This window comes from Bos mutus, chromosome 12, assembly GCF_027580195.1.
Source record: "Bos mutus isolate GX-2022 chromosome 12, NWIPB_WYAK_1.1, whole genome shotgun sequence".
NCBI classification, from domain to species: Eukaryota; Metazoa; Chordata; class Mammalia; order Artiodactyla; family Bovidae; genus Bos; species Bos mutus.
In genome coordinates, this window is record NC_091628.1 from 54,360,641 (window position 1) to 54,378,886 (window position 18,246).

Here is an 18,246-nt window from a genome sequence, read left to right on the forward strand (position 1 = left end):
ACACTTGAGGGGCTGCATCGCTTTAAAGTTATTATTTCTCTTGTAAACAAGACCAAAAATATTCAATTGATCTGTACTTTGAGCACAAATATTTATAAACTCTATTTGAAAAAAAAAACACACATATAGCATGACTAGGGCAGCTAATAGTGTAAAATCTAAGTATATTGAAAAATATAAAGATATATAAAAGGCTTTCATAATGCAATCGTGCAGAGGTAAACTGCTTCATTCAATTACACAAAAGTGATTCTGTACAGTTATCTACATATAGCTCCATGAGAATCCTCTTCAGGAAAATGAAATAATGAAAATCCTCATCTTTAATTAATAAACATATGGGAAATTATTAAAATATGTACCTGACCTACCAGATCTCAAAGCAATTTTTCAAAAAGTGCAATGATTTTAACGAGAATTAAATCATCTCAACTTCTGATTCCCAATGGCATGTTCAATTTCATTTTGCTTTATTTTGTTTTTAATTTAAAAACAAGGGGGTGAAAAAAAAGGAAGATGACAAAATAAGAGAGAGTAGTGGTATGTGATCCACAGCTATTAACCAACCCAAAGCTGATAACAGCCAAGTACGGTCTCTTCAGAGAATTATCTTTGGGTTTTCAGCCCAGCACGTTAGAGCTATTCTAACTATTACACAGAGAGAGAAGCTTTCCTTACAAAGAAAAAATACTGAACTAATCTGGGAAAATATCTGCAAACTCCCAGTGGCCACACGTTAGTTTACAATGTGAACTAATACAAAAGTCTAATTTTAAAATGCCTTGTAGGCTACAAGGTCATACATAAGAAAAATTTCCAAAATACTTACTGTTCTTTAAACCAAGCCTACATTAACCATGCTGTTTTCAATTAATATGAATCAAAATAGATAATTTACATTATGTCTGACATATTCATTCTTTTTTCCTGGTGACAAATGCAATGCATACTCAAGAAAAAGTGCTTGCAAAACAGTTAACTTTGCACAAAAAGGTGAAAATGTGAGCATGGCTGAATGGAACTAAAAACAAAAGAAAAACAAGGGTGAAGAGAATCAAATATAATTTGGACTCTTTTAATGAAAACTTGTGATCAAGTGTTAACTTCTAAAATGTTAATGAGAATCCAAGAAGGAATACTAAGAAATTAATGTTCTGAAAACTACGGTGCCCATTATAAAGAGGGTATTTTGGGTGAAAATTTAGAATAAAATTTAACTTCACTCTTTATAAATAATTCTACACCATATTGCTTATAAATAAAGAACACAGACATACACCTCTTAAGGCAAGAAATCTACAGTCTTTAACAGTGTTAGACACACACTATTTCCCCTTGCTTTTAAGATTGTCTTTGATGTCTTCGTTGCAAGTGAAGAAAACAAGGAAACACTGTGTAAATTAGACGTTCATTAGATATTTCTCAGTATTTATAATTCACAGATCATCCCATATTACTTGAAAAGCAAATTATTCTCCTTGTTGATTTTGAAGAGTTAAGAATTTTTTAAAAATTATTTGGGTAAGTGGCCTTGGCGTAGACTTCAATAAATATATTTAGAAGAAACAGGCAAGTTATTACCATGTGAAAAAAATATTTTAACCATTTGTTCAAAATTATTGGAAGTAACCACCCTAACTCCAGAAATGTATCCTAAAGCCCAGAAAAAGTAAAGCCAAACCACGGTTTAACTTTTTAATCATTTTCATCATTCTAGATTGTTCATGCTGATGAACATAGTATCATGGCTTTATAGATTTCCTAGATACAATTTCAACTTGGCTGAGCCTGAAAACTCATCTCATGTTAGGAAAACCAAGAGGATTTGTTTTTCCTTCTTAGAGTGTTTAAAAACAAACAGCTATAAAGGGGAGAAAACATTTAAGTATAAGATCAGACAAAGCACACACTCAGATTTACTTCTGGACTCAGATGTACCCTAAAATTGAACTGGAAAAATAAAAATGCTAATTATGGTACATGTAAACATCTATTCAAACTGATAAAGGGCAAACATAAAGTGATAGTGTCATATTATTGTAACAGTCGTCTCCAGACAGGAACAGGTCTTGCTGTTGTAGTCACAAAGCTAAATTCAGGCAATGATGATCTCCCTCTGCTGGAAAAAGAGAAGACTATTAAAAAAAACTTTGAAAACAGTAAATAAATCTAAAACTTGAATCATACCATACAATGACCTTAACTTTTTTAAAACATTACATCTGAGAAAAGAATCAAAAAGAAAGTTGCAGACAAATTTTACAAAGATCAACCATGGTTTAAAATGATTTTAACAAAACCTCTCTGCAACACGCTTCACTGAAACATGAAGCTGCACAGATAACAGCTCGGCAACACGGTTATGATCCAAATTTTTCATTAGGAAATGTCATCATGGACCATATAGTAAATTTTTATCAGTGTGGGTTGGAAAAGTAACAATTTTAAGAAATCATTAACAAATTTCAAGATATTGATAAAAAAATAAAAGCAAGAACAATTGTCTTAAGTTTCCCAAGGACTACAAAATAATCGTGAGCTATATATGTAATTTCCTTAAACTCCATGGGATAACCATTTCATTCTTCAATCACACTGTATGACATAAAATACTATACTAAGCATAATGATAAACAACAAAAGTAAATAAAAAGGAACATATCAAAATGAGACAGTGTTTGGTATACAAAAGAAGACTAACTTGGATGATGAGATAAGAGGATGGATGAAATAAAGTAACAGGGAGGGAAGGGTTAGAAAAGAAACATAAATTGGTACAAAAAAGTAAAAAATGCTTCAATTATACTAATCTAATAAGTACATAATACTGATAAAATGCAAGAACCAAATTAGGAATTTCTCTACTGAATAAGTATAACGTTTTCATTAGAAATTACTAATGCATGTCAATCAAATTCACCAAGGTTTCTTTCTTTCTCGGGTCTTTTAGATAGCTATTCTGGATATCAGATCTGTCAGATTATCTGTCAGATAATCTGCTGTCATCTGATAGGTATACAATAATCAGAGAGCAAAAAAATCTATTCTTCTCTAAAAGCCTGTATGCTGTATACATACCTTAGAGCAACTAGCCCGTTCAAAAGTTAATTAGATAGTTTCTGAAAATATGGGAAAAGGAAATTTTTTCTTTCTGCCTTACAAATATTGTATGTTCATGATTTATCCCTAGATTAAATTTCTACTTTTAATCATATAGGGTTTCAGAAGAATGGGAATAGCACTGTAAAGGACCAAAAATAAGCTAACAAGCTTACTGAACTAAGCTAACAAGCCAAAACTTTTACACAGGACATTTTTGTTTTAAAATGCTAAGATTTTTTTTGTAAGGGAAGAAAAAAAAAATCTTACAAATGTTTACATAAATTCTAGGACTAAAACTATTTTTCTATAATTAGTTTACACTACAGGTAAGGAAAAAAGGAAGAAAATATAAATTGATAGTTTGTATGATACTCTAAAATAGCCATTGATATTTCAACATACTAGATGAGCAAATGTTTGCTTTCTTTTTATAACCTTTAGAACCAGTGAGTATTGTTCCAAGTAAGACTGAAAATACAGTCCCCATAAAACAGTTCTAGTAAGAAGAAATTTCCTCCAATTAAACCATACTTTTCACAGGTAGTCAGCTAAAACAGTGAAGTCTTATCTTAATAGTAAACTATCGTTTGATACATTTGATCATATCACAAAATAAAACAAGAGCTATGGAATACTATCCCATTCATGCAACACGATTTCATTAAATGCTGAATACTGGTTAACTACCAAAATTAATTTTTAAATGTTACAATTATCCAATAACATTTAAAACAACACTGCTATGTAGAGACATAAGATACTGAATGAAATATGTAAAATGACAACTCCACCATCCCTTGAGGTAATCCTAATCAATCTTTTAACAAATGATATATAATTTCCTTCCATTTTTTCCTGAAAAAAGTAGCTGTCTACATCTCAATTCCTTCTTCATTCCCACTTCAGCCCAGATCTATACTATAGCAAAGAACTTCTAAGGAAAACTGCAGAATTAAAAAATGTATTTCAAGTTTTAGGTAAATACTATAATAAAAAAGAGTTCTAAACTCTGAGTTTAGAACTGAAAGGAAGTTGTAAGTACGAAGAAAAAGTGCGAATACAGAAGTTAATCTATACTTTTTAGGTTAAATGTAATTTGTGTAGCAAAAGCAAACATCTGGAACAGTATACAAAACTGTACCAAGACACACTGTATGACTTATCATAACCAAATCTAAGTTGCTTCTACTGATGATAGAAACAGTAACAGCAACAACAGGTAGGGAGAACTGGTATAGATATGTTAAACTGTTTTAGATCAAACACTAATATACTACCAGGGAAACTAAAGATGTGAAAGGAACCTTAAGAGATCATCTGCTGCTGCTGCTAAGTTGCAGCAGTCATGTCTGACTCTGTGCGACCCCATAGACGGCAGCCCACCAAGCTCCCCCGTCCCTGGGATTCTCCAGGCAAGAACACCGGAGTGGGTTGCCATTTCCTTCTCCAATGCCTGAAAGTGAAAAGTGAAAGTGAAGTCGCTCAGTTGTGTCCAACTCTTAGCGACCCCATGGACTGCAGCCCACCAGGCTCCTACGTCCATGGGATTTTCCAGGCAAGAGTACTGGAGTGGGGTGCCATTGCCTTCTCCGAAGAGATCATCTAGTCCAACCCTTTTCATTTTACAGACAAGAAAACAACCCTGGATAAGTTAAGAGACTTTTCTAAGGCCAGAGAATTAGTTACAGAGCTTGGGAACAAAAGCTAAATCTCTTAACACTTGTCCAGTACTCTATACTTGCTCATCTTTGAATATAAAAAATTAATGGGATGGACTAGATTAGTGGCTCTTGACATTTCTGTTCTTACACAATGATAGAAACCAAAAGGCTATCTTACTCCTGAAATAGACATTTAATATTCCAAAATGTTAATAGCTTACTAATTGCTATGGAAATTCCGCTAAGACTATGTGTATACTCCTCCATCACTATTTGTAACAAACCCCACTGGTACAATACTTAACAGAATCAACTGTTTACTAAGATGATCCCAATTGATTGAGAAGACCTTCAAGAAAGATTTCTGGAAAATTGATAAGAATTAACAAGGGAGGTAATTGTCACTCCATTATTGGAGATTTAAATATGCATTCATTCATTAATTCATCCCACAAACAACTGAATGTCCACTATGAGCCAGGTTTTATGATAATCACTAGAGATAAAGATGAATAAGACATGGTCCCCTTCTTAGAGGAGCTTGTAATCTAGTGGGGAAGACAGACATATAAACCAGATAAACTATATTACAACATAAGTACTATAACAGAGATATGAACAAAGTGCTGTATTAAAAGGGATGGTTAAGGTATGAACTGGCTAATGACCAAAGACTAGTAATTTTGTGTAACATCTACTACATTTACTGCAAACACAATCTCATGCCCGATCAATAATTACGAAGGAGGTAGCAACATAGTTTTTAAAAAAGCTGGCACTGAAATCAGAGTGCCTGTATTCAAATCTAGTCCTTCTATTTACTAGCTATCACTTTGGGCAAGTCATTCCATCTCTATTAGCCTAAGTTTCCTTACCTGTAAAATGGATATCTTAAGTTTTAAATGAGAACACATGAAAGTACATGTAGAGTACTAGTATTTTTTTTATAAACATACTCATTAATTTAAAAAATCCAATAGCAATTTAATACTAAATAATATTTACAATTAAAATATTAATGATAATAAAAATATAATTATGAACCTGATAAATGTTGCTAATATTTAATCCCCATACTTTAGGACCCAATCAAAACATACTTGCGTTCTGATTCATTCAAAGCAACACGGTGTAAAACATTTTAATTTTAGGTTATGACAGAATTTAAGAATAGGGAAAGTGATTAGCTATTTATGAATTTAAATAAACAATATATAATTTCAGTTACATTATAAGGGAATTTTACAATAATTACACAACAGCACACTAAAATTTGCTAATCAAATTATAAAGCCAAAAATCAGTATGGAGATTTAACTGGCCTTTGAAAGATTTTCTTTCTTTATAATACCTGTTTGGTGTAAAGAGAAGAAACGTGAGCCTCTGCCAATTTGGCATCTTTCACGACTACTAAAAAGAAAAGAAAACAAACTTACCTAATGAATCAGAATAGCACATAGTCAACATACAAGAGACTATACATAAAAATATATCACAGCTCTAAGTATAGTAAAGAAGTTCTGAGTAAAGTCACTATTGTGACAAAAGACATCTGACAGTGAAATTTTAAATATAAACATGTGCATCAACTGCAAGCCAAAACGTTCCTATGAAACAGAACTACCGTTGGGAGTATATATACAACTTTAAGTGGAGGAAGAAAAGAAAAAGAGGAACAGCATCCATGAGCTACTCCACTGGCAAAAGACTATGGTGGTGAAATTACAGTTTGTGACTGTGAGGACCCCAGCATGGGAAGAAAGTTTTTTTGTGTGTGATTTTCAATATAATCACTGTAATCTCAGAAGGGGTAGAAATACTTGCAACCAAAAGGATAAATTTTAAAAGATAAATATGTAGTCTCCCACCCTCCATTCTACAAAGAACGCCTTTATTTCCTAGAAACTGCTATATCAACTTTCAATGATCATGTTGTCAGAGAACATGAGAGAAGTCCACTTAAAAATCACAATATTGTTGCAAATGTCAAAGATTTTTTTTATAGAAGTATAGGAAATGCACACTTAAAATATCAGACTGGAACACTTACCAAACAGTGCTTTCCTAAAGTAGTATCTATAGTACATTTCTTTATTCATACATCTTCAAATGGTCAAGTTTTCTTTCATACATCCAAAATGTAATGTGATGTTTTCTTATTCACCAAATGTTATCTCTACTTGAAGTCTGGTTCCAAACTAATCAGCCTGCTTTTAAATTTTAAGACATCTGTTGAAAGTTTATAGGATCAAACCAAACTGAAGTGGTATAAATTTTAAACAGTGGATTGTACATTATTGTAAAGGTACCAGTAACCATTATTAAGAATAAGTTAGTGATTATAGCTCCTTTTGTGATAACTGGGGAGAAGGGTAGATCACCATCTGGAATGGTCTATTTAATTCTTTTTCTTTTCTTTCTTTTTTTTTCTTTTTTCTTTTTTTAAATCAAGGAACATTGTCTTTTTTTTTTTTGTCATTGCTTTTTTCTTTTCTTTTCTTTTCAAGAGACCATTCCACTTTATTTTTTAACATCTGAATGCATAAGGACTCAAATGCAAAGCAGTCATACACCGTTATCATTAAAACCCATATGGTAAAATACATACACAAGTCCAACAAAAGGCTAATACATAGTAAAGCCTAAGCATACTACTATGTAATATTATGAATACATAACTTGGAGACTTTAGTTAGAGTACTATGTTATCTATTCATTTTTTGAAAACATTCATTAAGATTTTAAATGCAAATTCATTCCTTATTTGGAGTAAAACAAAATTCTCTAAGTTATAACAAGTATTGGTCATTAAGTCTTCAGACCTATTCATTAAATTACAAAGAACCCAAATAATTCTGTAATGTTCAGTGAGTATGTAATAAAAACATTGCATATGTTTCTAGTGTGATGTCTTTACCAATTGTTTACTGAAATAAAACGCAAACATCAATCTTTCAAAATACAGGATTCAGAAGGTAGTTTTCTTCTCTTTTGTCTATTTGTGAAATCCATCTTCATTACATTTTACCAAAAATTGTTTTTACAAATATGTAAAAGTACATTAGATAATACTAATGAAACACAGGTAGAGTTCTATCATATGCAGATCAATGATCAGTCAAATCATCTTCTCCAAGAACGAGATTCATTGTCCTCTTCTTCTTCATCATCATCTTGAAGTAATGAATCATCCACCAAAGACTCTTCCTGAAACTTTAGGTTAAAATGCATTTAGGAATTTACCCAAAAAAAAAAAGAAAAGAAAAAAGGTGACACTTTTAAATACTGATTACTCTCAACAGAGTCGAATACAAAAGGTATTTCTATAGTTAGACCATTCAAGAAACAAAAGCAACCTTTATCCACTCAAAGGTTTCTCAGTACTATCTATTCTACTGCTTACATCACAGACACTAAAAAAAAAATCAAAGTTGTAAGCCTTTGTACATGCCATTTCTCCTGCCTCTCTTCATCAAATTATGCCATCTTCTATACCTACAAAACATTGCTGCACACCTTTTTTTTTTTTTTAAGAAAACATCAGTAATTCTTCTCTGACACTAAATCAACCAATAACTTGAATAAAGTTTATCAATACTTATATTTCTTTTCTGCTATATGTAACAAACATTTTCTTTTACAGCATTCTTTTCTTTTCCCCATTCCCTTCATAAAAGCTTCTCAGACTACTTTTCAAACTTTTCAAAATACCTAATACCAGGAGCTCTCCTGCTTTTCTCCCCATTCAATTCAAACTCATGGAAGGACAAAGGTATAATCTAAAATATAAAATGACAAATCATGTATATGAGTTTCAAAATACACATTTTATTCTTGCATTTGACTATGGACATGTATAACAGCCTCAAATGCTCTCCAAACAAAATGAAGTGCCATAATGAAAACCTAATCAAGGTAAAACATGGAACCATTTAGTTTTCCCACCTTACCTTTATTCCTTAACTTCCTCAATTTTTTTTCCTACAGCTTATTTCATGATTAAACAAAACAGAGTTGCTTATTTTAGATTTTTGGTTTCAAAGGGCTCTCCCACTTCAGTGGTCTTTATGCTCCCCCCTCTCAGCCATAAGACTAACTGCTGTTATGCAAGAAAAAATATACTATTCCACACCTATATCTCTGCCAATTATAATGCCTCTCTAACTATTACCAGTCCAAGTTCTTGGTTATGAAAAGCTTTTTTTTTTTATCACTTGGGGTTCAGCTACACTGCTACCACCTCCTTCAAGATTCTTCTGGAAAGAAACAATCATTCCTTCCTCTGCGTACCCACAGCATATTGTTCAAATCTTTATTCACCATATCAATCTGCCTTTTATTATAATTAGTTTCTTGTGTCTATCACCACCTTCTTTTCCAGATTGTATTGCTCCTTGATGATAGGGACCGTGTCTTATTCATTTTTCTGCCTATTGCAGTATCTACCATATAGCAGGCATTCATTCTAATGAACTAAAATGATATGAATTAAAACCTGAAATGTCAATAAAGTAATTAAGTAAATATATACTCTAAAACTTAAAATATCACAAGACTTCCTGTGGATAAAAATCTAATGAGCAATTATTGTCTTCTAAGAATAAATGAAAACTGAGTATATATATGATTTTCAGATATTCTTTTTGGATTAGAAATCCACAGTTATCGTTAATACATAAAATTTAATCATCTGCATTTTATCTGCTATCCCCTGCCTGGAAAGTAGCTCAGGAATAAAAGCTTTATGTTAAAATCACAGCCATAGATCATATTTTATATAAAAATAAACATTTAAGGGTAAAAGCAAATGAAAAAAAAAACAAAAAACATACTTCCTCTTCATCAGGTTCAACTTCTTCTGTTTCGACAGCTGAAATATTAGTTATTGGCTTATTCCATGCCAGCTTTAGATCCTGCCCTTTGAAACGAGCTCCATGAACTGCAGCCTAAAACAACGAAAAACATTGGAATACAGAACATTAATAATTTATGAAGAAAACAATGAAATGTTATAGTACCTAATATTAAATACAAGTGAAGACAGTTGTCTATTTTTGCTTTGTGGTTTATTTCTCTATTTACTATTTATTATTGCAGTTTATAATTTACTTTATATTGTTATTTATTTCTAAAGTCAGCCTAGTGATTTGAGCAGAGCTATTTCACTACTGGCCAATATGTGACTAGAAGAACTATGTCTCCAAGTCTACAGTAAAATGATAACTGCTACTCAGGGCAATAACTGCAAAGCACTTCAAGATTCTGGTTTTGTATTTTAATTCTTATTAATTCACAAATGACTCATACAGTAACTAGAAACTAGAAGCCTCTAATAAATTTAAGGATAATTTTGCATGTGTATTTATACTTAAATTACATCAAATAATCACAAATACCATAAAATGCCTGATCCATCACTAATACAAAATACAAATATCTCAATGAAGGAAAAAAACTGAGCTTTTCTATTGAAAACTAAAGAACTTCCCTACAAAGCTTTCAGAGTTGCATATAATGAAAACTGAGTAAACAGTCAAGCCTAAATACTTGCTACATTAAATGGCTGGTTCAGAAATAGTGCTTTCAAATTAAAGTAATGTGAACTAATATAAATCAACATTAGCAACAAACCAAAATAACTGTCACCAAAGATTTACAGCAAAACCTCAAAGTACAGCATAATGTGAAATGTAGAAACAATTACATGTTTAATGACATCTGACCACGAGTAGTATGATATAAAGTCCCCAGGTAAAACTTTTAAATCTACACATATAAATTTACGGTTACTTTAAAAGATTTCATGCCTATTAAAATGTAGCTCAAAAATTTTTAGTCCATGACCCCATCATGTCATATAACTAAAGAAATTTTAAGTACTTATATATAATATTTAAGTCCAGAAACAAATTAAGTTTTTGAGGCTGTAAATATTACATAAAAGCACATTCCTGCAAGGAATTCCAACTATCTCACACAAAATGTCTACTCATAAAATTCATGTTTTCATCCAGCTAAAGAAAATGTTAGTGATGTTAGTGATGTCATCTACAGTAAGTTCTTCAAAAATTTCTTATGATCTAATTTTGCACATCTCTATATTCAATACGTACTTCAAATGCACAAGGTGAATCTACAACTCTCTAAAGTTTTAGTTTTAAAATTATTTACTGGGTGCTGTCATCCAGGCTTTGTTGTTCAATTTACCCGTTATGCGTATGCGTTGGTCTCAGTTGTGTCTGACTCTGTGAGACCCCATGGACTGCAGCCCTCCAAGCTCCTCTGTCGATGGGATTCCCCAGGCAAGAATACCGGAGAGGGTTGCCATTCCCTACTCAAAATTTACACATTATAAGGCAGAGTAAAATTAGCATAAATCTAAGTAGCCTGGGATTTTTGGAATGCTAAGTGAGTTCTGGTTTCAGCTTCAAGGCATCAGTTGCGTGAGCCCCAAACAAAAGTCACCTGACCTTTGAAGCTTTGAAGTCAGGCCATGACTTTTCTCTAGCTATGAATATCCTAGACGGCATTTTCTTTCAATATAAGGCTGTTTCATCTACACTGAAAATTTGTTTACAGTAGCCATCTTCATTAATTATTTTACCAATAACTCACAGCAGCTTCTGTATTGGCACTTGCATTTTTATATTATGGAGATAGATTCTTTCCTTAAACCTCATGAACCAATCCCTGCTAGCTTCAAACTTTTCCTCTGAAGCTTCCTCATCTCTCTCAGCCCTCACAATATTGAAAACAGACAGGGCATTGCTCTGGATTAGACATGACTGAGCGACTTCACTTTCTTTCTTTATGAGGATACTGTGGCTGGATTGATGTCCTCTCCAGACCACTAAATTTTCTCCACATCAGCGGTAAGGCTGTTTCACTTTCTTTTCATTCTTGTGTTTACTAGAGTAGCACTTTCAATTTCCTTCAAGAACTTTTCCTTTGTGTTCACACCTTGAATAACTGGCACAGGAGGCCTCGTTTTTGTCCTAGCTCAGCTTCTGATATACCTTCCTCACTAAGCCTAATCTTTCTAGCCTTTGACTTAAAGTGAGCAATGTGAGACTCTTCCTTTCACTTGTATGCTTAGAGGCCACTGTAGGGTTATCAACTGGCCTCATTCCAAGGTTATTTTGTCTCAGGGAGCAAGGAGGCCCGAGAAGAGGGAGAGATACAGAATGGCTGCTTGACAGGGCAGTCAGAACACATTTATTGACTGAATCTGCTATTTTATATGGGCACAGTTTATGGTGCTCCCAAACAACCACCATTTGTTCTGTGGTCACCAGAACAAATATAATAATAATAATGAGAAAGTTCGGAATATTGCAGAAATTACCAAAGTGTGATAGAGAGACATACAGTGAGCAAATGCTGTTGGGAAATGGTGGCGACAGATCAGCATAAAGAAGCACTGCCACAAACCTTCAATCTGTCAAACAAACAATAATTATCTGCAAACTGCAATAAAGTAGAGCACAGTAAAACAGGGCATACCTGTATATGTGTGTGTGTATAAAAACCACACAGTACAGAATTATATGGGAAATATCAGGAGCCTTCAATTTATTTTCTTTATACGTGTGTATATATGTGCTATACATGTATATGTATATGTGCACATCTGTATATGAATGCATTTTTTTCCCCCACCCCCAGCTCTGACCTCTGAAAAAAATTGTTATAATTAACATACTCAGTAGTAATGAGCATGCTTAGTACTCAGACTATGGTCTTTAAATACCTTTCCCAGTAATAAGAACCAGAGCTCCTTAGAGAAATGGCCAGTTCATGGTCTGGAAGAGAAAATGTATAAGATGAACCTGGAACACCTTTTCATACCAGAAAGAAAGAAAATATCATAACCCATTAGAGTCCTGTCAAAACAACTCACAACAAACCTATATAGTAGCCACTAGCCAAAGCCAGGACACATCAGTAACTGAGAACAATGGATCAATACCCATGAAATGTTTAAATCTATGAATTTATAATTGTATAATATCAATCAAGCTAAATCAAAATATGCATTTATTATGGATCCCTAAAGGAAGAAAGTAAAGTATTTATAAGAAAATCAGGGAAATGTAAACTCTGACTGGGAATTTAATAATATTTAAGGAATAATAATAATTTTTAGGTATAATAATAGTATTGTTTTATTTTATTTGGCCTCTAATATTGAAAGAGACACACTGAAAGGCTTACAGCTGAAATGATATGACTGGGAATGGCTCCAAAACAAGGAGGTACAGTGTTGTAGTGGGTGGAATATAGACAAAAAAAGATTGGCCATAAGTGGATAATTGCTGAAGCTCAATGAGGAATTTGTGGGCGTTCATTTTACAATTTTCTCTAATTTCTATGCTTTGAAGTATAAATGAAAAGTCTGTTTAAGTGCTGAAGCATTTTATTCATAAGCTTGCTCTAGGATTTTGCCTATTTAGTCTTACACAGCATCATTCGAAGTTTGCACCAAATTATAAGTAAGGCGAGCAGGCAAACATATGACAGAAAGGGAAAAAAGAAAAAGGCTTGAAGATTTGACAAATGAAGGAAGAAAAAAAGTATGAAAAGTAGTTATGAGGTAGGCTCTGTATCTTACATAGAAAATGATTCTAGAAACAACATTTGGAAAAGACTGTGTCGGGGTCCAGCCCTGGTGGATCCAGGGAAATTCGAAGGAGAGACGGCTTCGGCAATCAGGATACGATAGCTTTAATTAAATATTAATTAGAGATATAAAGAGTAATAGAATGAGGATAGCTCAGTAGGAAAATTCAGTGGAGAAAAGAGGCTGAATAACTTGGTTTACGTGGAAAGCTAGTAAAATTCCAAGACAAGGAATTTACATCACCTACGTAGGCCACAGGCGTCCTCCCGTTCTCCCGAAGGAGAGGAGACACTAAGGCCTCCCCAGTCAGATCTTGGAAGCCCAGGCATAATTAGTAGGCTTGACGAGCCTCCACGTTCTAGATGGGGATTCAGCCAGAAGGTGAGAGAAAGAACGACATGGGGAGACCAGTCTTTTGAGGAACTTATCCCATTTTTTATTTTTCCAGGGTCTGTTTTTATACACTGAGATGTTATACAAAAGTCACGCGGGGTCAGCAGTCCTGACTTTTATTAAAGTCAGGTGTTTCATACAAATGTATACAGAGGTCTTAGGGGTGTTACATCATCTTTTGGCCAGGGGGCCTGCTGACAATTTATGACCCTCTCCTTGTGACAGCGGTCAGTCAACTAGAACACTTATTTCTCCAGGGGTGATTATTTTTAAAACAGACGCCACCTTCTGAAGGTACCAGATAAAGTTACATTCCTATAGGGTGGGGGTGTAGTGGGTTTTAATTAAGAAAAGAATTTACTTAGCCTAAGGTTCAACGTGATTAATATCAAAGGTTAATACTTATTTCTCTTATATGTTAGTTATATTCATTAATGTGTATAAGGGACAAGAGATATGGAGATATAGCCGTAAACATTGGCTCAACAAATGAAAAACTCTTCACCAATACAATTTCTAATCAGCCCACTATACTATACTAATAGTTTTTTAACTTCTCTAAAGAACCTGTTTTTAGAAGGTTTAAAACATCTCGTGCCTCTCACGGTTGAGAGGCTGTGAACAATCACACGTGGCTGGACAAGCCTGTCAGGTGGGCTAGAGAACCTTTAGAGGAGTTTGTAGGTTGAAACACTCCTATCACGCCCAGGAATTATTTTTAACTGGAGCTCTAAGTTAACTCTTTCTCCGAAAGAGGTGGTGGGGGACAGCCCCGCGTAAAGTCAGAGGTGTAGGTGAGAGCACAAAGTAGTAAAGTAGGCAGACTCTGGTTTTGGGGGTAGATGCTCGAGAATTTCCAGGGGGACTCCTGAGGCTCGATCCCACCTTTGCGTATGTCGAGCCTCCTTCCTCATGACCTTTGCCATGGGCAGAGGTCCTCACGCTGGCTCCCGACATTGGAATAAGCAAGGAGTGTTTGCCTTTTGCCTTGCAAGTTATTTAGATTATATATCTAAACTGAACATACAAAATGCAGCTCTTCACAAACTTACTGACAAGAAAATCCTTTGTTAGAGCTCTTATAAAACCAATGTTCTGCAAAAACACTGTGGGAAAAACGGACCTAAGTCAGAAGAGCTAGAGCTATAATCCCAGTATATCTTTCTTTTTTAGTAATCATAATGGTAAAACTATCTATAAAATAAAGTTAAAGCCAAGTTTATTAATGTTTGTTAATAACCACAGTATATAATGTTTAGGCAGGAGTTACATTAAAGAACCACCAAAACTCAAAACATGTAAAATCTGATTTTCAGAATTTATAGAGAAAGACTTCTATTTCTTTAGCTTTAAGTTCAAGTTACATGGCCACTTTCTCGCAAGCTTCAGACTTAGATTTACTCATTCTCATAGCAGTGTTCATCATATAGCAATACTTAACTATTAAGCAAATCAGTAAGAACACACAGACTGTTAAAAACATGATTTGATTTCTCTTGACTGAATCCACTTATACACTTAGTTCTTGCCACAGATTTACTATTTATTCAGTTAGCCCCATCAGTTTCTGACTTGATGTTGAACTATCCTCTATGAATCCAATTTTGTGCTTCTATCTTCAGGTCTAAAGAATGAGTTTTGAAATCATTTCTTCTATCTTGTTTCTATTCAGTTTCATTAACAATCAATTCTCATTCACACACAGACACACACAAATATTAATAATAGCTAACACCAAGATGGAGAAGGCAATGGCACCCCACTCCAGTACTCTTGCCTGGAAAATCCCATGTATGGAGGAGCCTGGAAGGCTGCAGTCCACGGGGTCACTGAGGGTTGGACACGACTGAGCGAATTCACTTTGACTTTTCACTTTCATGCACTGGAGAAGGAAATGGCAACCCCCTCCAATGTTCTTGCCTGGAGAATCCCAGGGACGGGGGAGCCTGGTGGGCTGCCGACTATGGGGTCACACAGAGTCGGACGTGACTGAAGTGACTTAGCAATAGCAATACTAAGATGGTTTGGGCTTCCCAGGTAGTGAACTGGCGTCTCCTGCATTGCAGGCGGATTCTTCACCAACTAAGCTAAAAGAGAAGCTCACAGTAGTAAAGAATCCACCTGCCAATCCAAGAGACATGGGTTCAATCCCTGGGCCTGGAAGATCCCCTGGAGAAGGGAATGGCAACCCACTCCAATATTCTTTTCTGGAGAATCCCACGGACAGAGGAGCCTGGCCGGCTACAATTCATAGGATTGCAAAGAGTCAGACATCACTGAAGCAACTTAGCATGAACGCAAGATGATTTACTATGTTCCAGGCACTGTGTTCTAAGTAAACTTTGTAAGTTTTGAATCCTCACAACTACTGGGAGTTGAGGCATGGGTGTCAAAACCTACCAGTAGAACAAGAGTCTCTTTCATTTTGCTTCATACCTCTTTGAGTTTGGGACTGTCGAGTGTCATCTTTGGGACTGACTCTTATAAAACAGGAACTTAACTATCCTATTCTAAAACCGGATCCTGGTTGCTTACAAAAGTATAGGAACAATTCAGAGTAGGAAAACTAACTTTCTAACCAGTCATAGGAAGAAGTCACTTTTTTCTGTCCTCTTTGGGTACTTATCCACCTTTAGTACATTGAGGGTGGTGACAGACAAACCGGAGAACAGAAAATAAAGCAACAGGATTCATCGTCTAATTAACCAGAGTCAAACATTAACCATCTTAACCTAAAGTTAAAATGATTCTGTTAACTCAACCTAAAGCTAAAATATTTCAGTATCTTTTCTGAGGAAAATTTCTTACTTTTCAGTCATATTTGAATGTCTTTGATTATCTTATTCCTTGTACTTTTACTTTAAAATATTATGCATCTACTGACTTAAGAAAATAGATAATCATCTAATACAATGGTTCAGAAATTATGAACAATGAAGTATTTGGAAATAAACATTAAGGTGGACAAATTTATTTTCCTGGGAAAGCCTATCCTTTGGCTTGAGTTCTATCCATCCACATATTGGTATTAAATTTTTCTTCATTATATATAATGATAGTGATGAGAGGCCTGGCATGCTGCAGTCTATGGGATCGCAAAGAGTCGGACACAACTGAGCAACTGAACTGAACTGAATTGAGTGATGGGACAAGTAATTTTTTGTACTTTTTAAGCATTCTTCTTTGAAAAAATTAAATATTGGTAACTCAATGTCAAACACACTAATTTTTAAATTGCTCAACCTAACTCACATCAGATCCAAGTTAACCAAAGTTGTTCTGTCACTTATTCAATCTTCACAAAATTTATTGTTAAAATTTCTCTTTACACATTAATCCCTGGTCTTTCAACTGACTGCTATTTGCTTGGAAAATATATACACAGTATAAAAATATATATTAAAAAAGTTTACACCTGAGAGAGAAAAAGCAAAACCTAAGAAGGATGGCATATGTCAACAGATCTTACCTATTAAAAGCAAAACATCCAAAACTTACTTAAGAGGCAGAAAGTTTTTTTTTCCCTCAGTCATGTAAATAAACAGGGAGAAGTAACAATACACATTTTTAAAGCAGTTACTACATTCACAAATTTGGTAAATACTATAACCATCTGAATGTAACTACCATTGTTTAATAACATGACTACTTTCCAGAAAACAAATAGAACATAAAAGATGGTACTCAATCTACCTATTCAACATTACTTTGAAAATTGTCACTGAAGGCATCATTTAAAGGAAGCTCATTCTTAACTTACACTCTATAATACCTCTGAGAGAAAACTAGATCAAAACTCTTTTTCAATATAACACATATACATACAAACTTATAAGAAAGTTTTAAACTTTAATCAATTATGAATTAGCTTTAGTTTTCACAAAAGACCTTTAAATAAAAAGATTTCTTAAAACTTAACAAAACTCTAGGATAAGAAATTCCTATAAAACTATCCACTACCCACCAATCTAATTCTGAAACTCCATTATTCCAGGGCCCAGTTAACACTTCCCTGAGACTTCTCAGACACACAGTCTTTATATGATAGACTACAATGTCCCAAGAACAACTCATACCAGGGAAATCCCCAGCAGTGCACTGCCAGGGGATATTTACTAGACGAGGGTAAATCAATTTAGAAGATTTTCAAAACTTATTTAGACCACAATCATCTCAAAACTTTTGAAAACCATTCTACTCTTCCATTCCCCATTCATATTAGGTTAACTATTTGGAATGCTTAATGCACTTTCCCAAATCAAAAGGGTACATCTATTTCTCTGCAATCATGAACAAAGAACACACAGGGTTAAAAACGTTACTATGAATCCCCTACACCTCGTACTCATTTTTCTTTTTTTAATCTTTTAAATCCAGAAGAAAGACAAGGTTGCACATACTTCTGGTCATGTTTTAGAAAGATAATTCAAGATATACATTTGAAGACAACTACACTGAAAGGTGAGCGCT

The 18,246-nt window shown here is 34.1% G+C and overlaps 1 protein-coding gene across 15 annotated transcripts in view; it reads right to left on the reverse strand.

Annotated features, from left to right (window-relative positions):
* Positions 1-355: 355 nt before the first annotated feature.
* RBM26 (RNA binding motif protein 26) overlaps positions 356-18,246 on the reverse strand; it is an 81,379-nt gene continuing 63,488 nt past the window's right edge. For 10 of the 15 annotated variants that reach the window (XM_070380640.1, XM_070380644.1, XM_070380636.1 and 7 more), the window contains 4 exons: positions 9,596-9,709; positions 6,814-7,976; positions 6,115-6,173; positions 356-2,119 (listed from right to left, as the gene is read on the reverse strand). In XM_070380640.1, coding sequence (XP_070236741.1) covers positions 7,887-7,976; positions 9,596-9,709 — 204 coding nt within the window. In that variant the 3' untranslated portion in view covers positions 356-2,119; positions 6,115-6,173; positions 6,814-7,886. The remainder of the gene's footprint in view (positions 2,120-6,114; positions 6,174-6,813; positions 7,977-9,595; positions 9,710-18,246) is intronic. The other 5 variants (XM_070380639.1, XM_070380638.1, XM_070380637.1 and 2 more) reach the window with 5 other exon arrangements.